The sequence below is a fragment of the Coloeus monedula genome, assembly GCF_965178545.1.
Source record: "Coloeus monedula genome assembly, chromosome: 10".
Lineage (NCBI taxonomy): Eukaryota > Metazoa > Chordata > Aves > Passeriformes > Corvidae > Coloeus > Coloeus monedula.
In genome coordinates, this window is record NC_138790.1 from 16,108,304 (window position 1) to 16,129,176 (window position 20,873).

At 44.6% G+C, this 20,873-nt stretch overlaps 1 protein-coding gene across 6 annotated transcripts in view; it reads right to left on the bottom strand.

The window, feature by feature from the left end:
• The window catches only part of LPP (LIM domain containing preferred translocation partner in lipoma), a 323,633-nt gene that overhangs the window by 118,844 nt on the left and 183,916 nt on the right, over positions 1-20,873 (bottom strand). For all 6 annotated transcript variants that reach the window (XM_082288305.1, XM_082288308.1, XM_082288304.1 and 3 more), the window contains one exon: positions 725-1,399. In XM_082288305.1, the coding sequence (XP_082144431.1) occupies positions 725-1,399 (675 nt within the window). The remainder of the gene's footprint in view (positions 1-724; positions 1,400-20,873) is intronic.

The following is a 20,873-nucleotide window of genomic DNA, read 5'->3' on the forward strand; positions in this document are numbered from 1 at the left end:
GCAGAATTGGCAAAAGCCAGCCAAGATTAGCTTGGGTAGAGAAACCAGGCAGACCCACCTTAACTTTCTATTTCAAATTGACTACACTTTGTGAGGTCCAGGCACTGGTTGAAGTGGATGGGGGCCACCCAGTGTACCAACACCGGAGAGGAAAACCAGAGCCGAGCTCTGTGGGGACTCATTTCCATGTGGTTTCAGTGATAAGTGATCTTTGAACAGTGACAAACCAGAGGACAACCTCTGCAATCACTCTGAACCACAATCAAAACCAGCCTCTCGTGTACCTCCAATCTGCCTGAGGACAGGGAGCATGAATTGTTGAACCAGGGATGTCCACAGGCACACGAAGCAGCTCACACTCAACCTCTTACTTCATCTTGGGAGTGCCCAGAAGAAAAGGCAATGCCTTACAAAGGCATGGCCAGGGAGCTCCTTGGGCAGCAGCATGTCACAGGGACAAAGCCTCCCTCCCTCCTGCGGGCTGACATCATGCCTTCACATTTGACAGCATCTCACCCTTTGAGGCCGACGGTTTTTCTAGGCCCCCACAGAGGCTCTTTTCAAAGCAGAGGAGAGTTCCCTATTTCCAGCTTTTAAGAAGTCATATGTAGGGAGACCTGCCCCACACCCCTGATAGCACCATTTAACCCCCTGCCACCTTTCAGGGACTGCCCCAGGCCATGTTCAGCCATGTGGCTCTCCCAGAAATGCCCACATCTCCTACCTTCTGCTGCAGGGTGGGTGGCTGCGGGGCCATCACCGGGTCAGTGATGTAGGTCTTTTTCGTGCCCGGTGGCTGGTAGAGCCCAGGCGGAGCCTGGCCCATGGCATTACTTGCAGGATACGCCGGCTCAGCCTTCCAGGAGCTCTGCGGCATGTAGGGCGCTTCGGAGCCGTTCCTGCCGCCGTACCCCCCGTAGTAGGGGTCCTGGTAGCGGCCCTGCGGGGGCGCGTAACCATAGGCGGGCTCGGCGGGCCGGCCGGGCGGAGGGGCATAGCCGTAGTCGGGCCCGTGGGGCTGCGGCGCTCCGTACTGAGGGGCAGCAGGCTGGCGGGACGGCGCAGAGGCATAGGGCTGGCCGGGCCCCAGGCTGCCGTAGTGGCCGGGCTGCGGGCCGGGCGGTTGGTAGTGCGGGCTGGGCTGCGCCGTCCTCACCTGCACGTTGAAGGCCGGGCGGCTCGGCGTGGAGGCCGTGGCGTAGGAGGCCGGCACCGGCTGCGGCTTCAGGGTGCCAACGGGAGTGACCGGGATGGGCGCTGGCTGCCCCGGACCCTTGGCAGTGGACTTCTTGGTGGCGGTGAGGGGAGGCTGGTTGGGGATGATCATCCGCTTGTGGCCAGTGACAGGGGTGGACACGGATGGGGTGGTGGCAGCGGAGCTGCTCGAAGTCCCGGAGCCCTAGGGAGCAAGGAGAGAGATAAAGGATCAGCAGGACTGGTCACTCAGGCACCGGGTCGAGCAACGAGGGTGGAAATGGGGGTTTAGAGTAACATTTGTGCAGCAACTCAAACTGCTCAGGAAAGCAAGAATAACCTAAGGCCATGCGTTAGAAAATGGTAATAGCAACCTTCCCCTGCTCTGACAGAACAGGGACGGCATCGCAGCAGCCGAGCAGAACTGCCATGCATGGCATTTCATCTCTCCTTGGAGGCTTCTCCTCCGCCTCCAAACAAACAAACAAATTAAAAAATGATACATGCAAAAAAAATGGAGACTCACTAGAGGATAATTAGGGGAAACCCCATGCATTCCTGTGAAAATGAGAGTGTTTTGAAAAGGAGAGAAAATGAGATTATAGTCTCTATGGAGACATGAAATTCCTTGGGTCCCTAGAGCACTTGTAGGGTTCTGCCCCAATACAGGAGCTCCTTTGTGCAGGAGGCAGCAGATTGGGATGGCCTACGAGCAGGTCCCAAGCTGTAAGAACAAACTCAGATCAAAGCAAGATACTGAGGAGTCCCTACCCTGGCTCTGCTGCTTGAAAGCCTGGACTGACCCCAGAAAAGTTAAATGCTACACATGCTTCATTAAAGGGCAGAAAGCAGGTCAGGATTTCCAAGAGCTTCAGAAGTCAGCTCCTACCATGGCAGCCATGTAACCCTGCACCGGTGCCCCAGGCACAGCACTGCTGGGGCAGCCAGGGAAGAGGATCACAGCAAGTGCTGCTGCTTCCTTCAATTTGGCCATGGAAGGAAGCTTTGGTGCAGTGACGCTGTCTAATAGGCATATTACATCCTTCAGTCTAATGTACTTGTTTGTCTGGCTCACCTCGCATTCAAATGTTCAGAAACACCAGTGTGAAAAGACATCTTTGTTTAAGAGGTAACAATATGAAATAGTTTCTGAACAACAGTGATAAACACTCTTCATGTCTTTTCACTAAATCAAAGAAGAGAAAACTTAAATTTCTAGAGTTTAGGATTAGGTAAAATTTCTTGCTTCTCTGTTTTCCTTTATTCTAAAAGAGAATACCGGAATTTTATGCCTTCTATAGAGAGATACATTAAAGCGAAGACATGCAGTTTGATTGCACCTAACATCATAGTTATACAAGGTTATATCTCATTCAAACTTCCTGTACCAGGCTTGATCTCATCCATGATCTGCTCGATAGCCTACAAGTTCACAGCAGCCCGAAGCCAGACCAGCTCAGTGTTCACCCATGGTTATGTTCACTCTAAGGCATGTGCGACCTTTAAATGACCAGTCTTGTATTTGTCCCCAGGTATTCCTGCTTTATGCAGGCACCCTGACCTCCACCTACTGCCCCATCACCCTCTTGCTGGGGAGGGCATGATGGGGACTCTTCAGGACATGCACAAGCTGTACCCGGGCCAGAGAAATCCTGTGCCTGGTCAGCAGGTGGCGGCAATTAATTGCTGCCAAACCACCCAGAGGGGGCTGGGGGAACTTCAGACACCCTGAGCCTCCGAGGGTTCTAAACTCATCCTCTGTACGGAGTGGGAGAAACTCAACCTCTGTACTGGGTGGTTGTGCCCCCCAACATTTGGTAACCACCTCATACAAAGAAAAAGAAAATAAGCACAAGCCACTCAGCCTCTAGTGCATAGCCTACAAGCAAGTCTACGTGAGGGATAAGAAAGCTCTACCACCCAACTGGTAGCTCTTCCCTGGTGATGTGCAAATACTTTTTTGCTGATGCACCAGTAAAGACCTTACTCCTGCAATCACACCTTCAGGGCAAACCTCCCACAAGGAAACACTATAAATCAGCAAAAAACGCCAGGCAGATAAGAGCATCAATCTGTGCTGAGGAGTGTAAAAGGTGTGTATTCAAAGGTGGGGAACAATAATAATTCCTGATGGAGGAAAAAAATCTCAATGTATTCACATGCTGACCTTGTTAACAGATCCATGACAAGGCAGCACATAGACAGACTGAAGACATTTTGAAACTGAGAGCAAGGAAGAGCTGAAGCATGTCTCAGCTGAACTGTGAGGGCAGAGACAGGTTAAGGGTCTGCAGCCCTCCACTAATAATGCCTGATTCTTCTACTTCCGAAACACCTCAAGAGAAGCAGGTACTCCTCCATCTCCATCAGAACACAACTGCCCCAGCACTCATTGCTAGCAAGAAAACTTGTTTTCTGTCAGAATTGTTCTCCCATGTCAGGTTAGCATTTATGCCTGGGAGTGCCAGAAACTTTCCCATTTCCTCACCTATTTCATTCTTGTAAATTACAGTAGTTTGTCCACTTACTGTAATGGGATGAAAGGTCCACAATGCGGCACTGTGTAATTACCAGCAGAAAAGCATTTTTCTTTTCCATGTGAAGAGATAGAAGGTAGATAATGTTATAAAGAAAATGGCCTGTCTGGGTGAGGGGGAAAGAGTAAACCAAAACAACATAAACGAGCCCTGTTAGTCTCATTCTGTATTTCTGAACGCAGACTCTGGAAGCAGGTCATGATGGATGCTACTAAAGCTCTTCTGATTTTGTCTCAAGAACTGGGGGACTTTAATCTAACATATAAACATCCAAATAACACTTCACTTAATGTGCTGATGCCAGTCTCCTGCCTGGACTGGGATACACCTTAAGAATGAATGATAACCCCTTCTTCCAAAAAAACCTCAAACCCTCATGGCCTGTGGACTGACACTCAGCAGCTCCTGTGTTTGACACTACAAAGAGGATGAGCTGGGAGTGTCTCCTTCTGCACCAGAATCCAGCGAAGAAAGGAGGCAATTTGGGGGAGCAGAGCCCAAGCTTTGCTGTCAACTCCACAGCGAAGGCCTGAGTTAACAAGTACCGGCTGCATTGTGGCATCAAACCACAGGCTGCCTTGAGGAGGAGGAAGTTTGCATCAGTAGGAGTCCCCAGAGGCACCCTGCGTGACTCATTCTGAATTCCTCTGAGGGCACTGGGCAAGTGTGTGATGAAAGCTGGGGTTTAGGGGGGGAGGTGTAAGGCTAGCTGATGTGGTGTAGTAGAGAAATGGGACAGGCTACAGGGAATCTAACACTACTGGAGCATTGATGATTTATGGGGACACAAATTGGTTGTAGCTCTTGAGCAAGGGCACAGGTGAGGTATCACCATAAATCCTCTGCCCTTTTGCCTGTGAGAGAGAAGGGTGGCCACAGTCCAGCCATGCACTCAAATATCACCCCAGACTTAAACCTTAAGATTACTAATGGATTAAGAAAAAACTTTATAAATGAACAGTAACTACGGACAAGATTCCTGCTCTGAGGACAGGAATGTGCAGAAGGATGAGAAAAGGGTACTCAGATACCACTAGAAGAGAGATTTCAACAGCTGTCTGGAAGGCACTAGGAGGATAGGAGGGATGGATGAGGCTATAAAGATGCCAGGTAGATGGAGTAAGGAACAGAAGGCTGGAAAGGGCTATCTATATCACTGGGTACAGTCTAGCAAAACAGATGACTGTCACAAATGTTTCATCCAAGTGAATCCATAGAACTTCTACCAGCATGAGGTAGACTCATCCAAAAGCACATCAAAGTGACAGCCCAGAAACATGACAACAAGTAGAAACAGGAGAAAGAAAAAGGAGAAAGACAAAGAGTGAATTCATAGGAGTACAGGCATCCCTTTCTCCAGCAGCTCCTGGACAGCTCATTTCAAAACCATACTGCATTTGCAAGTGATTATCAAAGCCAAACACGGTCTCTGACATCCTCTGAGGGCTGTTTTCAGAGGAAGACAGGCTTTCCTCTGCTCGCCATGCCCTGATGAAACTGTCTGACACACTTCGCAAGTGCAAATTAGAGCCACGCTACTTACCATCAACCCCTTCTTGCAAATTCATATTTGCAAAGAGAGTAAACTAGAAACCCCAGGTGTTGATAACACAGAGTTGTTAAGAGAAACTAGAATAGGAAGGAGTTAAATTCAGAACCTCATCTACCACAAGCATTATAATACAAAATCTTTTTTTTTTAATGGGAAAGCACAAGAGCCTTGTTTAAACACAGATGGAAGTACCTAAATGTACTGCCTCTTCTACAAATGAATTATCCAGCAGTTCAAATAGAGGTGAACTAATACTGACAAAATCAAGTAAAACTCAATCAATGTGGGAGGAAAAAAACCCCAAAACACTTCTCCTAAAAAAATTTACCATGTATAGCCATGAGGGGAATCATTTGGCTTGGCAAATCCCGCCCTGTCTTCTTAAATGCAGAGAAAGTTTATAAACATTTGCAGGAGTTTCTTGTACCAACCATCATCAGACAAGTCTATGGCATTGTGATAAAACCACACTGTCCAAGGGATCTGACTGTCAGAGCTGGGTATTTGGATTCAAAGCTACCCTGGTGGGGAAACCCAAAATCCTGAGTATCATTGATTCTTCATCCTGTAGAAATTATTTACATCGATCTTAAATTAAATTCAATGTACATCAACAACTAAAAAGTCATTGCATAGGTACTAGGGATGAAACCTGTTGTTCTACAGAAATTAACCTATAATTATTTACCATTTTCAGGGTTAAATCTTAAAAAGAGTACAGAATAATCACAGTCTACAGCATGAGCATGACTCTCTAGGATCAGCTGGAATCCATATGAAAAGGACTTAATTCTTTTACTTTGCACATTTGTAGAATTATTTTTATAGAATCCCTTCAGTTACTCAAATTTCAGAGACTGAATCAAAAATGCCAATACAAAGTTTATCACATTCTATTCAATTCTCCAGGCATTTTTTCATAAAGGTACAGTTGAATAGCTTTAGCCCTTTAGCTGTCAAATTATCACATATAAAGATACATTACTCCAGCTCAGTGGTTTTCAACCTTTATGCTCGGCAGCCCCCAAATGTTTTTCAGAAGAGACAAGCTCCTTTATGGAGAAAGTTAATCTATTGACATAAACACGGGTTTTTCAGTTACCTTTCATTGAATTCTTCTTAGTTACCTTAGGAGTGATCCATGGACACCCAGGGTTTGCAGAGCAGAGGTTGAGAACCACGGCTCTAGCTGGGGCTGCCTTTTTTGGGTATTTCAGTCACTAATTACTCCAGGATAGGAATGAAACAACTCTTCTTCCTCGAAAGGCAGATACCTGGCAACTACCGGTGGGCTGAACCCAGGATGCGGCGTTCTCAGGGGGCTGCCAGTTCAACGGGCCAGTGCAGCACCTCTCCTCCTAACTCAGCCCCTCTCCTGCATGGTCCACTGACACAAGCTGGGCTGAAACACAGGGCCAGCGCAGGCCACCTGAAATCCTTGAAGTAACACTCAATGGTGGTGGAAGTTGGGGGCCTGGGTGGGAAGGGCAGCAAACGGTGGAAAATTAACTTGGTTTTCCCTAACAACAATTGGCATTCACCTTGGCTAGCTGAAGGTGCTTAAAGCTCTCTCTCTGAAATGTATCTCCACAGGGTCATTTATCCCATTCTAATACTGAAGCCTAAAACAGGGGAGATGAATCATCCACTGGGGGAATCTACTTCACTGACTGTAAAAGAAGCATAAAAACAGGCAAGACAAGTCACTGAATATTTAGACAGCACAAGTTAGTGGAGACAAATTCCACAATAAGCAGGTAATTTTGATGTGACTGTAAGAAGCACAGATCCCTTTTCCCTGCATTAAGTGCCCTGCCACTCAAGCTCAGCTATGGCAGCACACCAAAGGGATTTCTGAGTGCCAGCAGCTCAGACAATCTGCCAGGATCCTGCTGCACCCTGTAGCCAAGGCATGACCAAGAGGTTGTGTCACAAGTTTATTTCTAGTGTATGAAGGGGGCTGACACGAATGGGACACTCTTCCCCGCTTCCTTTTCCACCTCTGTGCTGAACAGTGGCTCCCGCTGGAACTGGAGCTGCTGCTTTTCCAGGAGCAGCATCTGGGCTGAGCCTCCCTTCTGCCTGAGGTAGCAAATCTCAGCTCCCCCTCAGTATGGAAAGGATAACCACAGAGAAAAATGAAATGCTCTGCTTTGAAACCTGGGCCTTTAGGTACCTGAAAATGTGAGCAGGCATTTTAGGGGGTTTCCTGATGTGCAGACACCTCTACCTCCTGCTGACTTCAAATTCTGTATTTGAACAAGCTGCCTTGCCAGTGATAATGTATGGCCAGGTTCCCCTGAACCTGTCTGAACCTTTTTCTGTCTGAAATAACATCTGGGTGAAAATGAGAAATCTGGCCTCTCATTTGGGACTTGCAGATGCCTGGAGTCCTGGTAGAGCTCCAGCTGGGCTGCTTCATGTCCAGAGATCTTGAGTGGATGGACTGCTCCCATTTAGCATACCTGATGCATTTTCAATATACAGCATTCCCTTGCCTTCTTTATAAGGTCCACGCAGCCCAAGCACACTGAGGACACATCTTTACAACTCTGCACTGCTGCTATGCCGTGCACATAGCTCAGTTGCTAACACAGATTTCTTTTTAAGTGTCAAAATGTCCTTAGAATCCAATCCAAAGTTTTGAAGTCTGGTCCAAACCTTAAACCCCTCAGCCAAAACACGTTTATAATCAGATGAAGTTTTTCTTTACACTTTCATCATTCTCTCATTTCTAGTTTACAGCTGACAAGCAAGTGTCACGGATGTATGGGCTGTGCATGGATCAGCAGCCACACTCAGACTTTGCAGATGTGGGATTCAATTTGCTGGCTTGATCACCAGAAGCTATCAAGGTACTCAAACAGATTGCTCCTAGGCATTATACCAAAAGAAGAAGAGGAGAAATCTAATAAAGTGTTCATCTCTGGTTCTCAAATGAAGAGAATACCTTGCAAATGCCATAAAGTGTTACAAGAACACAACTGCTTCTGAGCTTTGATCTGTTTTTCAGCTGCTACCACTGGTGGAAAAGGAGTCAACATAGTTGTTAAAGTTTCTGTCCATAACCTCTTGTACTCCTTGTGATGGCCCAGCTTGAAACCACAGAAGATGGTGCACAGAAGAAAAGGTGCTAAGAGCTGACCTCCAATATTTCATCATGGAAAACAGCCTTCCACAACTGACGCGTGCAGTTATAGACACACACCTTGGTTCAGCTTCCAGCGTGGGTGTCAAGTGTTTTAGGCAATCTGGGTTTCCACTTTGCAACACTCCATTAATTCCAAAGAGTCTGAACACATCTGAAAAATCTGGTCTCCAAAACACAGCAGTGTTATGCCAGGGAAGAATTTCCTTCTCAGTTTCATATTTACTTTTTTATTTACTTAATACTATCGCTACGATGACTACTCTGAGCTTTTTTATTTGCTTTTCCTTTTCTGATGACTGATCATCTGGTATTTATGAGAAGGACTTTGTGAAAGACCAGTTTTAAAAGATGTGCAAACAATTGACCTAAATACTTTTAATGCTGGTGGACAGTCAAGGTCCATAATTTTACCTTAATTCATTCAAAGGGTTAGTTATGATTTAAACTCTTCTATTTAAGAAATTCCACTTGAACCACTTCAAATGCAGTAGCAACTTTACCTACAAGAATATCAGATATCAGCATGAGACATAACTGTCAAAAAGTTACAGAAGATGCCAGTCAAGAGAAGTTAAACCTTTTCTGATTTAATCTTGGGATATTTCTGTAATTTCCCAGTGTCATTACTAAAATGACATTATTTGCACCCATCTGGACCTGAGGACCATGCAGTGGCCGGCCCCTGCACAGGCTTACTCAGTAGCACATGGACTCAACAGTAAATTACGTAAAAAGCTGTGCACCACAGTCCTTTGGCCACACCAAAAGGCAGAACTACCAAGGACAATCCCAGAAGCAAAGACCACAAAAAGAACAGCACAGCACCATGTGAAGACAAGTCACCACGTGCATGGAACATTGAAACAGAGCTCCTTAAGGAACACCTCCTCTAAGGCTCAGCAGTGCAGGAATGTCCAAAGCATTTCCATTCACCAAACTGGGCCCTTCTAACGGGCTGAACAAATTCCCTTGCTTAATTTAGGCAAATATTGCTGAGCCTGACAATGGGGAAGCCCCCACCCCCCTATAAATAAGAACTTTGGGTAGGCTAAGTATTTTTATGACTTTTGCTATTACTAAGCTAGTGAAACTTAAAGTATCATAATTACAGCATCCACAGACTTTAAAACGTTTTTTTCCTTCCTTTTATAACTTGCTATTTGTAATGGAAAAGAAGTTCCTGTGCATGACAAATATGGGCAGATTTGAGGGTTATACAGGTTATGCTGCTATCCATGGATGTGCATCATGATTACAAAAAATGGACTAAGAAGGTATAATGGCAGATGCACGAGTGAGGGAAGAGATCTGCACCTCTGAGCGACAGGACAAAATTACACACACTGAAGTCTTCTGGAGAAGTCTTCTACAATTTATATGGAAAACTTAACATTTTCTATTGTCTGTTGAACAACAGATATAAAGAACAGTCCAAAACCTCTATAAAAACTTCTCATTTCCTACTAAATTGCAAAGGAGTTTACAGTGTTTATTGAGTATACAAGCTTTCTTCCTTTATTAATTCTAGAGAACACTAAAAAAGTGTGCATATGCACACATAAAATAATAGGAAATACATATGCACCCAGACACTACTTGGTTTACTTTGTGTTACTTCTTATTTGTTTATGATTCCATTTATTTGCTGCATTGCATTTATAACCTATTTATCTTTTTGAATTCCAAAACTCTATTAAACCAGATTTAAAACATTATCCTACCAGAGGGCATAAACATTTTCGAATGTTAGTAATGCCTCTATTTCCTGTGAAAACCATGTGTTTTTATTCTTTTTTTCCCCACATTTTAAAGCCTGTGCAAATAGCAGTACAGAAGAGCAGAGGCATCGGTGAACAATTCTGTGTTCATGCAACATCTGCTTTCTTATGGTTCACTTGAGGTCCAGAACCCACTGTCATCTGCCAGTATTTTTAGTGGGCTACAAAATGGTTCAAGTTAATAAGTTGAGTGGTTAGCAGCAGAATAAACTATACAGCCACACCAAAAAAAAATGAGAGTCTAACAAAAAAACCCCAAAAAATGTAAAAGACAGGCAGATGTGACAGAGAGTTTATTTTCCTATTAGGTTCAGTGTACACCTTTCCAAAAGGCTGATGAGCTCCAACAGCAGGTCAAATTTAACAGTTTTCCCAGATGGCTCCTTCTGGGAAGTGGAGTGGAACGTTCCCTCATTTATCCGTCTGCCTGGGTTATCACCACTGCCTGAAATACCTTAATCTTTCCACAGTATCACAGACTCCAAGCACGATGTTGAGAAATCTGATTGGAAAGGTTTTCTTTCACCTGCTGTAGCTTTTAAAATTAGTCTCCAGGTATATAAATATATACACCAAGATACACAGAAACCCCCTGCAGCACACTTCTAGTCAAAACACCAGGGCAGTACTATAACCAGCCAAAAAACGTGAAAGAGAGAGCATTAATTCATAGCACAAGCAAAAAAGCCAATCTGTACTACAGAAATACTTGGGTATGAAACAATACGGAAAGTTAAGATTATTTTTAAATTCAAGTATTAACTCAGAATAATCACTGTTTCTGCACTATTTTCCTCTTTTCATAGAGAACATATAATTACATTAAATGTATGGTAAATAAAGTGTTTACTAAAATAACACACTGATAAAAATTTAGAATCATAAGAGTATCACTGTAAAAAGCCTGTGCAAAGGAATGTCAAATCCATTGCCTCACCAGGCTTCGTTCCGTTGCAAATGGCATTATAAATTAATCCAGTTTTCCTAAATATGCCTTGAGGAAACAAGACCACAAATAGCCATTGTAAGTTTTAATATAAAAAACCCACCAAAAAAAAAAAAAAAAAACCAAACAAAGAACAAACAAAACCCTCCTCTTCATTCTTAACCGGAATGCAAGAGCTGAGTTTTCAATGACTGATACAGCTGACTAGGTCATATACTTTGTCCAAAAATGTCAACCTTTTATGATACAGCTAAGTCCTACATCCTAGTTTAATACCAGGCTTTCTCCTTTGCCACACTTCTTACAGCCCAGCGAGTTTTAGGAAGGAAAAAAAAAGTTCCTAAACTTCATCACTAATGACCTAATGAGTCCAATAAAGTTATGATTTGTAATTTTTCCTACTTACACCGCTCTTGGACCAAAATAACAGCCCAAAACATTTGCTCCATGGCTTGCTGACTGGGTTATCACAGTCACAGCTTAGAACTAAAATACTCTTCCATACACTCAGTGCGTGAATTACATTTTTTAAAAGTGCTGTATATCAAGCGATTCTGATCTCAGTGACAGTGGTGCCAGCTCAAGCAAGTCTATTGACTGCAGCAGATTTACTCCAAACATGCTGGCTGCTGCAGATCTGGATTTGGCCTTCTACTGCCTCTGAATTCACAAGGTTTGTCTCCCCACTGGGAACACAGCGGAGGTTTCTATGCAAACAGCAATGCATCCCATCAACCTGACCTCCTCCAGTACAAATCATCCAGCTTTGCTCAAAATTCAACACGCTGGAGAACTTGGCAATTCATCCTGCTGCAGCCTGAATGAAAGCAAATGCAAATTCTAATTGAGGTTAAATACAGCCTGCACTGGACTAAACATCAGCACCTCCAAGGACTCAGCTCAGCCTGTCCCAGTAGCAGCACTTCCAGCTGGGCACCCTGACCTGTGCACCCAGCCACGAAGCCCTCTGCATTGGAATTGAACCCAAGCATGCTAATTCAAAACAAACAGATGTATCCTCCCTCTCTCCTCACTTCTTTCCTTGCGGTGGATGTATAAACGCATACTGATGGCTACTGTGACTTGTAGTCTAACTGATTTTGACATTTTTAACTCCAGAATTTGAAACAGTGACTTTCTAGCCCTGGGGCAGGAGTACTAAATGCTAAAAAACTTTGGGACTGGGAAGTATTACTTTTAAATCTGAGAGCTTGGCTTCAACAATGTTTCTAACAAGGGTTCAATGCTCTCCAGAACTCAGCAGTGGATGCCCAAAAACTGCAAGGAATTTTGGATCCAAAATGGAGTTTTGTGGCTTTAATTCCTGTTTTTGACAGGTCAAATTACGCTCCAGACCTGAACTTGAAGGGAATGGGGAGAATTCTGGTCTAGGTCTGAATTTACCATGGGATTAAATCATATTTAATTTCTAGTTTGTAATGCATCCTTTTTTTTTTTTCTTTTCTGGTTTATGATGCATTTGTATTCTAAGAGAAAAAAATTATGCACAGAGGAAACATCCTGGCATCACAAGTCATCAATAAATCTTTTTTCCATAACAACCCACAAAAATTCACTGCAGGACCCAATTGTTGAAACACAAAGCAATGACATTCTATAAGCTTTCAGAAGTATCATTCTAACCCTTGTGGACTCGATGAATTCTCTAAATGAGTCACTGGCCTCTCAATGGAATTGTCAAAACTTAGGTTAAGCCAGGTTAATTCCCTTCCCCCTTTAATTTAGAAGTCCAGCTGCAGCGCGTGGCTTTCCAGTGAAAAGATCTAAATGCTGAACCCATTCACCCTGAACAGGAAATCTCACAGGGCCCAAAGCTAATTTTTTTCTAAAAGCTAGAGATAAGCCACACTTACGGGAAAAAATGTGATTTCTGATGCCTCATGGGCCATGTGATGTAAAAATCAATATTCCTCTTACATGGCACAAATAATTTTCTGCTGAAGGTTAAAGGATCATGGTTGAAGCTACTATGGTTGGGGAGGGAGAAAGGGCAGCTGGGAGAAATGGGGAATGAGGAGAGCAGAGACTTTAACCAGAGCAGGGATAAGGGAGATGCTAAAAACAACACTTCTAAACAAAGCAAGTGAGCAGATGTGGCATTGATCATATGGTCATAGAAGGGTTTGGGTTGGACAGGACCTTAACATCCATCCAGTTCCAAACCCCTGCCATGGGCACTACACCAGGTTGCTCAAAGCCCCATTCAGCCTGGGCTTGAACACTTCAGGGATGAGACAGCCACAGCTTCTCTGGGTAACCTGTGCCAGTGCCTCACCACACTCAGGGAAGAATTTCTTCCATTATATTTAATCTAAACCTGCCCTCTTTCAGTTTAAAGCCATTCCCCCTTGTCCTGTCCCTGCATGCCCTTGTCAGAAGTCCCTCTGGGGTTGGGCTGAGAGTTTCAGCTAGGTGGGACATGGAGGGACATCCTTCTGCCCCACAGGCTGTCCTAGAGCACAATGATGAGTGCTCCTCCTCTCTGTCTGAGGGTACCTGTGACAGCTACAGCTTCCAGCACAGCACCCTGCTTTACTGCCCTGCCTCCACCACACAGTGTCAGCTCCACTGGAATCCCCAAAAGAGTTTTTGCTGGGCATATCATACTCTTCCCTAATGGGATAAACTACGCCGAAAGTAGAGCAAGTTTTTATACTCCCACCCCTACTCTGCCAAAAGATCCCTTGAAAACATCACTGCCTACTTTGCTAGGGACAAAACCACTCAGCTTCCAGGCTAAATAGTTCATGTGCAGTTTGTCCTCAGGAATGGGTACAACAAACAAGAATCACAGCTAATCATGCTATTGGTGTCAATGGTCTATACAAATTTGGTTGAAACTGGTAAACTCTGTTTAGCCTTCCAATGGCACTACATCTCTTACCACTGACAACACGTCCTAGGGAGGAAAGGATTTGTCTCAGCTGTAATTAATTCCTTTTTTTAATAATAAAAGAAAAACCTAATTGTCATTTTAAAAAAATTATTCAAAAGGAAAAAACTAGAAAAAGGGATGAAGAAAAAGAAAAATAGTTTATCCTACTACTAGTGCAGAGAAATATTTAATTGAGGGCTCTGGACTTCATTTTAAAAAATGCAGTTTTCAAGAGTGCAGAAAAAGCTTAAAACATAAAAGCTAAAGAGCCTGATAGAAAACTAAAAAGAAACTGAAATATTTTTTCTAAAGAGGAAACAAAAATGATTTTAAACTGATCCCATGATATTTTTAACAGCTGGAGTTGATAATACTGAACTTGGCCATAATTGTCCTATATTTAGCTTTGTATCGAAGTCCACACGACTTTTCCATGAGACAGAAAAACAGATATATAGGCTGATAGATGGATAGATACATAAAAAGAAAAGGGAAAAATATAGCTAGGAAAGGGAACATTTTCTTGTCTGTTCTTTCAGTATGCTTGTTTTTTCATTTCAATTTCTCCCTTATTATTTCCTATAAGTAGAAACAGATCTTTCTCTCTTTCAGAAATTCTTAAACAGAAAACCTCCTTTGACAGCTTCAACAGCAGATTAATCACTTTTGTAACCCACGAAAAAAAAGTTTTCTGGAAAGCATAACTGTCTGTAAATGTAAATGACAGAATTACTCTCTCTCTTATGCTAAGACGCCTACACATTCTCTCACTTCCATGACTCAGCACCAGATAAAAGCTTGTGAGATAATAAGCAGGAAACCTTCCTTTGGAAGAATAAAAATAGTTAATAAAAACCAATTCTTGCTACCCCCCTACAAAAAAAAAAAAAAATCCTTATAGCGTTAAAGCAAATTCTGCCAACAGATTCCTCTCCCACTGCAGTGAGATACAAATATCCCACAGACTTTAGAAAAGAGAGGGACCAGGCTCAAGCAACATCAAAATCCAAATGCGTGCAAACACGAGAGGCTTTTCTTTTTCTCCAAATGAGCAAGAACGGGTCTGTTTCAAGAAACAGGAATTTTATTACTGTTCATCTCCTGCCTTGCTCTAATTTGGTAGACAAATGAGTTGAAATTTTGCTCACCTTTAATGAAAATTTCCAGGCACTCTTAAGGCAATGCACTCATGCCAAAAATCACAGAAACCCATGGGGAAGGGAGGGGAATTTCAGTGGGACTTCCCCTCCTGCCCTGCGGTCCTGGTCTGACTTGAGCTTGTTAGAGCCAAAGTAACTTCTCATTCAGCAAACCAAATCAGGGGCAGACCCTTCAGGCCAAAATACTCTTATTTTGGAGAAATCTTTGGGAAAAGAAAAAGCTGAAAAAGAGGGGCTCAGACCTCAGCGAGGCTTTTGTGATGCTCCTGAAATGAACAGGAATGGTTTTGATGCCAAAGTATTGCCAGTCAGCTTGTGAATGCAGCTGGAACAGAGACAGCCATCTCCTCTCCATGCACTCTTGTCAGCCCCAGCACACAGGTTAACTAACCAAAGGCTAGTAATTTAAAAAGGGCTGTTTATTTACTTATTGAGCAGAGATGCTGTGGACCTCAGGAGGAAAGGGATGACTTCCCAAGCCTCAGTACATTCTGGAGTCCCTCTTGCTGAGGGCTGGACATTTCCTCTGAGGGCTTCCACCACCTCCTGTGCTGGGTAGGGGCCCATGTGTCTGTGCTCTTGGGGCAGCTCATCCTACCTAACCTCCCACCAGAAGGCGGAGGTTATCCAGGAAATAAATCAGGAAAATTCTGCTCATGACTGTCACTTCTGGAGGAAGCAGAGTCCAGCTAAGGAGTACCCACAGCCCCTCCTGAAAACGCTGCTGCTGCTGACTTTTACATTTTTTACACTGAAAATAGTAAATTAATGGAATTAGCCACAGAAGTTTAAATTTAAAGGAAAGCCCCAGGGTAAGGCATCCCAGGCCATGGATGCATGGATCCTTCTTGACAGCAGAATGCTTTCAACTGAGGCAGAAGTAGGACCAAACCCTTCGAAATACCTTCATTAATAGAGTGCACCTGCTCTAGCAGGAGGCTGGGGAGCAAAGCTGACCTCTCAGCATGGTGCTGGCGGGGCTGCGGCTGCAGCACACGTGTCCTAGACAGCCCAAGGGATGAGCAGGAACATCCCAGCTCAGCTTTGCTCCCTATCACTGCACAAGGAGCACACAGAAAAGGGAGCAGCATCAGGATGCTCCAGCTCAGCTGGCTGCCAGGCGGGTAAAGCACTGCCACTGACAAATTCAGTGCCCCTCATCTTTGTAGAGCTTCAGATTCTGGGCAGTGTTCCTCAAGCACTGGATACTTCTCAAAGAGAATAACCAGAACTGGGAAAGGCATAGGCAGAGGGCTCCCATGTACCCAAAGACCTTCATCACAGTGTTCCCAGGTGAGCTCTAGGTAAGAATTTGCAGGCCCAGAAAATGACAGTACTGACATATTCGTGTTTGTGTCTCAAAAGCATGCTCGTTATTTCACAAATAACAGATTCCCACGTCCAAATCCGACTGAAAGCAGGTGCAGTCCAGTGCTTTCTGTGCAACTACATCTGCTCATACTCCAGGGCAAATGCCAAACTATTTATTGCTACTTAAAATTTATTGCATTTTTACTCCTCCATCCCCAAACTGCTTTTGTTCAAAAATTCCTTTTAAATCCTTCTATGCCGACTGGATAAATCAAATCTGACAATTTAAAGTGGCGAATTGTTCAGAACCTCAGAGTTTCCACCTGAGGATCTCCAAATACTTTTGGAACTTAAATACACTTAATCACTGCCATGCTTCTTGCAAAAAGGAAAAAAAAGTAAAAGCATCCTTTTAAATTCTCTTTTTACAGATGAAAAACTGAAGTCCTGGGAGCCCCAAACAGCCCGCTAGGAAGCTGCTTGCCCCAAAGACTCCTTATCCTGTAAATCAGAGGCACGGCTGGGAAGGGAAACGAGGAGTTTCAGCAACTCTCAGTCCTCTTGTTCTCGCCACTTCATCAAAAAACAGGCACAGCAATGTGATCATGCAGTTGTCAGTGTTTTCCCTCAAGGGGCTGGACAGAAGATGCTGAAAGCATTTGATCCACATGTGAGCACTGAACAGTATTGTTCGACACTGAAAATTCAGACATAAATAACTGGCTTGTTTGGAGTGAGTAAAAGGATGTCTGCGTTTGCAGGAATCTCACAAGAGGGAGTAAAGAACCAGGGTATTCCTTTTCTTTTATTATTACCTTTTTTATTTCTTTTGTAGCAGTGTCTGGAAATAACCCATCAGCCAGAGGAGCTGCTCCCACTGCTGCTGTGGCAGATGGCAAGCAGGGCTCGAGAGCAGGGCTCTGCCTCGGCAGGGCTGTGTGGGGAATTTTGCAGCGGGAAGAAACAAGGCAAAATGTGCAGGCTGCCGTCTGCATTCAGATCAAGAGCTGTCTGTTGCTAGCAGCACAAGTTGTTCTGAAAACAAGAGTCAATCATCTGTAGCCTTATTTCTGTACATTTCCTGCAGGGGTCTCATGAAATAAATGAGAATAAATGTAAGGGCGAGAGTTCCTATTAGGAGAAGCCTCATCAGCATCACCCAGCCAAGCATTTACGTCATCAGCATGCTAATTTAATCAGACCTGAGCAGTGATGCTATAAATGGATTACCATCCCAGCTAGTGTGGTTACCGAGGTAACTCAGCCCTTTGTGCCACAGACACAATCGGCTTAATGATAATAAAAACCTCAGCACAAATGAAACAGAAGGAAAAGCCTGACAGGGCTGACGCATACACGACCCTTTCTCTCCTCTCACCCCTCCCCTTCCCCAACCTCAGCCGCTCACTGCAATAAAATTAAGTGCTGCTGTGATCTGTATGCACAACATTCCCATAGGGAACACGCAAGTAAATAGAACCCGCGGAAATAATTAATACGGGCCAACAACTGATGTCGTCAGCACTACTTAGTCATTCCTCCAGCCCTGAATGGCAGAGGGACATGCAGACAGAAACACCGCACTGGCAGATTCCAAAGATCCTGCAAAGGCCTTCAGAAAAGTGGCTGCTCCCTGCTATGCAGCATTAATTACATCAGTGGAGTGCTTGGCCCCAGAGCTGACTGCAATGGTGAATCCAGTCACTGCCTATCCCTGCCAGGGGGGGAGCATTTCCACTCTGCCAAAACTGGAGGTGACCTGAGACTGGGCATTCCAAAGGCCAGGGAGAAATTCAACTGCAATGTCACCAGTCCAGAAGCAGAGGCGACCCAGTCCTTTGCAGAAAGGTTGAAACGGGACTCTGGGGTTTCCTGCATTCACCCAGCTCTGCAAAACCAGCAGCCTACTCACCTCCCAGCTTAGCCTGGGAAAGAACATTCCTTGGAAAATGCTAGCCTCAATGGGCTAAAAGGCAGTGACCATGCCTTAAAATGGACAGAAGGTCATACTCTTCAGCTCCTCTAGCTCTTTGCCTGATTGAGCACCAAGTTCCCCACGGATGCTGAATGCCACACATTTTCCTACTCAGATGCCAAAGACCAAATTTCCCATAGCATCCAAGATTTGATTTTCTTTTCCTCCTACCCAAAATCTCAGCAACTATGAGCAAAATCACCAGCATCTAAGTGCTCAGGTGCTACAGCAGCTCAGGCATTTCACCAGCCCTCACTGCAAGCCACCATCTCCTCACCTACCAATGCTTCACCTGAAAGCACTGAATTCTACAACCAGAGCAGGAGTGCACCACCATAACCTCAGGTCCATCAGGCTCCTGGTGGGTATTGCTCCAGTCCAGGCAGCATCTTAAGGGATTAGCACGAGACCAGCAACTTTTGATGGATCACCAGAAGTGCAATGAATTCTCCACTGCCAGTCACGTGAACACGTGCATCAGACTTGGTGGCTTTGCAAATGCCAAAACACAGCTCACACAGCCTTCGGAAAAAATCCAGAGATTTCCCAACATATACAACTGGACATGTACAGAAACAGCTGTGCTCTTGCCTTCACTTCACAGACTAAAAGATTCTGTGTGTGCTCATTCCTGAGGGCAGCTCATTTCACCTATGTGAGACCATCTCAGCAGCCCAACCCAGCACTTCTTCACTGAGTGTTGGGACTGAAGCATTAGTGAGATCAGCTCTTCAGAAGAGAAAGCCCTTTCTGAAGTGGCAGAACCCCAGCAAAGCCAAAGCTCCTTCTGTAAACTGCAGCAAGTCCCTGCAATAAGCAATAACAGCAGATATGTCTAGAGAAAAGACACATTCAGGCTCATCTCTTGGGAAATCTCACTAAATACTTTCTCACTCCTCTACCACACAGAAGAGCACCAGTCCTCCCGGGAAATTTATTACATACTTCTAGAGAAATAGCTAAATATTCCTTTAGGAGCCCTTTTAGATCAGATTACAGGAGTATACTTTTCCCTGGAAGGGAGAGAATCCTATGCAAATAACACCAAATTACTACGGAAAGTTACGTTCTTGGCTGGAAACACCTGGCTTACTGAAAGCATGGAGCTGTGTGTCCTGATCTAACTGTGCCCTCATGGCAGCCAGGCAGGTGAGATACAAATAACCCCAGAAAAGAGGCTGGGGGGATAAAAATCCTCAAAGCAGAAGGCAGGCGGCAGAGCGCCAGAACGCACAGCTCTGGAAATGGCGTGCCTGTTAATGTGAGAAGGAAGCCATCACCTTTGCTTCAATTTAAAAGTCATCATGACAGCTTGAGAGATTGTAACATTTAAGTGACACAGTGACAGCTTGATCCAGTCAACAATCGCAATTCACAGACGTGCTCCAAACACAAACCCTGCTTCCCCGGGTGCAAAGCCGCCGCTCAGTTGGGAAAGGCATGTATCCAAAGGGAGATGTAACATTAAAAATGTTCCTCCAGGATCCTCACTTGGCTGGTTATTCTGCATATACTCTGCTGGTGAGACTAGGGCTCTCTACACCCCGGTGGCACAGAAAGGATATGAGCAGAATGGTGGATGGAAAGAAAAGGAGAAGAATTGGCATCAATGTCAAAAGTTCCATTAATTTCAGTGGCAGCTACAGGTGTGCAGAACTTCAGAGAAAGCCTTTCTTTAATAGCCTTTCTGCCACAATCAAGTGAAAACTGAACCATGCAATCTCCCTTTACCCCTGCTCCTCCTGACAGCCAGGTGGGCCCTGAGGTGGTTGCAGCGATGCAGGGCAATGCAGGGCAATGCAGAACTAGCCCCAGCTCACTGCAGGTGTCCTAGCCACATTAAAAAGAGAATTAGGCATTCACTAAAATTTACAATACACTTCTAACCTCTTTATAGTTAGATGCTTGTTCTCTTGGCCAGGGAGGTGCAACTAATGGTATTTGGGGCCCGATAATGGCACGCTTTTTTTTTTATTTGGCCCGCCCAATGTCCTGCTTATACAATTTAGTGCTGTGGAACAATGCCAGAGTAACAATCCCCAGGCACCAACATCTTTCTTGGCAGATGCAGAACAGCCAGTGCTGGCATTTCTTTCCCTGAGGTGTGGCCTTTTAGGTCCCCACAGCACATCTGGGAGGGATTGCTCTGAGCCTCTCTGGACATGACTTCTCAACACAGCAGGATTTCTGGGCATTTGCAAGTGGGTTCTAACCCATGGACCAGTTCAATCAATTACGAAAAAGGAAATATTGGAGAGTATGTCCACAGAAAAAATGAGTCACTAGGCCAAATACTTATTTCATCCCTTACAATGAATGCAGTGGTAATGGTAAAGCTCTACTGTGCCCCTTCCTGCTGCCCAAAGGTCTTGT